Source organism: Penaeus japonicus, unplaced genomic scaffold (assembly GCF_977035675.1).
Source record: "Penaeus japonicus unplaced genomic scaffold, GWHDUDI00000001_assembly GWHDUDI00000028, whole genome shotgun sequence".
NCBI classification, from domain to species: domain Eukaryota; kingdom Metazoa; phylum Arthropoda; class Malacostraca; order Decapoda; family Penaeidae; genus Penaeus; species Penaeus japonicus.
In genome coordinates this window covers 20,429,786-20,431,166 of record NW_028234430.1, presented here as the reverse complement: position 1 = coordinate 20,431,166, position 1,381 = coordinate 20,429,786, and the positions used below count along the sequence as shown (strand labels likewise).

The 1,381-nt window shown below is 44.2% G+C and overlaps 1 protein-coding gene across 1 annotated transcript in view; it reads right to left on the bottom strand.

The window, feature by feature from the left end:
* Positions 1-487: 487 nt before the first annotated feature.
* The window catches only part of LOC122257696 (solute carrier family 60 member 1), an 18,922-nt gene continuing 18,028 nt past the window's right edge, over positions 488-1,381 (bottom strand). The window contains exons 9-10 of the mRNA XM_086553482.1: positions 1,361-1,381; positions 488-736 (exon numbers count right to left, since the gene is read on the bottom strand). The exon at positions 1,361-1,381 is cut by the window's right edge and continues 97 nt beyond it. Of these exons, the coding sequence (XP_086409608.1) occupies positions 516-736; positions 1,361-1,381 (242 nt within the window). The 3' untranslated portion in view covers positions 488-515. The remainder of the gene's footprint in view (positions 737-1,360) is intronic.

The following is a 1,381-nucleotide window of genomic DNA, read 5'->3' as shown; positions in this document are numbered from 1 at the left end:
ATATGTAAAAACGGGAATATTTGTAAAGAGAAAAATCAAAACTCAAAAGTTATTAGTAATACACTATTCTGTTATAGCTAAGTCTAAAACACCTATACATTCTCTGAACAATTTAAAATTCCATATTTAAAGAATAGAAAATTCTATTTTGATTATCGACTATCGTTGTTAATCTGTGTTAGTGAATATGTGCGCTTGTGTACAGTTTCATCATTAACATACATATACACCATTGGTGACATCTCACCATAACCGAAATCCTTTATAAATCACCAACCTTATGTAGCAATCACTAAACCCTTCTACCCTGTCTCTCACTCCCCTTTGGTATATCATATATCCATTCCCTGACCCCCATTCCCCTCCCCTCCCCCCCTCCTTTCTAATCACGCCATCTCCCACCTTACCATCCCATCCCCCTCCCTTTCCCTGCTTACCATTCCCTCCCCTACATCCCCCTCCTCCCTTCCCTACCTCCCCCCGCCCCTTTCCCAATCCCTCGACGCCCTTCCTTTCTACAGAAGAGCAGGAGGTGACGTGGTCGTATTCTCCTTCGTCCCGGCTAACACGTCCCCTACGTCAGTCTGCCCCTCGTCACCCAAGGAGGATTCCGATAAGTCGCTCCTCATTCTGGTGTAGTATTTGACGTGGTGTTTCATGAGGCCCGTGTCCTCGGCCGTCTCCTCCGTCCGCCGCGTCAGGAGGGTCTTGAGGCGCTGGACTAAGGTTCGGTCCGCTGCGAGGAGGGAGAGAGGAACGGGATCAGTGTGTTATACATGTCTGGATGTGATGGGTTTTATTGGTTGTGGTTGATGTGGAAGGGCATGCGGTAACAGTTATCATTTGTGCATTATTTGAAAGTAAACAAAATGTATTGGTTACTTTAAACAATAAGCTGATCGTTTATGTACGGGTTCCCCCTATAACCAAGGAATATATTCATAGAAAACGTTTATTTTTACGGAGTAACCAAACAAAACTTGCTTAGAGTTATTCAATGTACAGTGCAATAACTGTAAGTGCAGGAATGAACACAATTCCATTCATCATACACACCCACCCACCCATTCACACACACACACACACACACACATACACACTCACTCACTCACACATGCACATATTTACACACACACACACACACACACACACACACACATACACACTCATTCACTCACACATGCACATATTTACACACACACACACACACACACACACACACACACACATACATACACAATTCAATGTCACTGTATTTTCCCTCATACCACCCCCGACATTCATGATCCCCCTCCCATACACCGAAAAAAAAAAAAAAAACATAACACAGCATGATGTTCCCTCAGCCTCATGCACTCACAGGTCTGTCGCGTGATCGTCT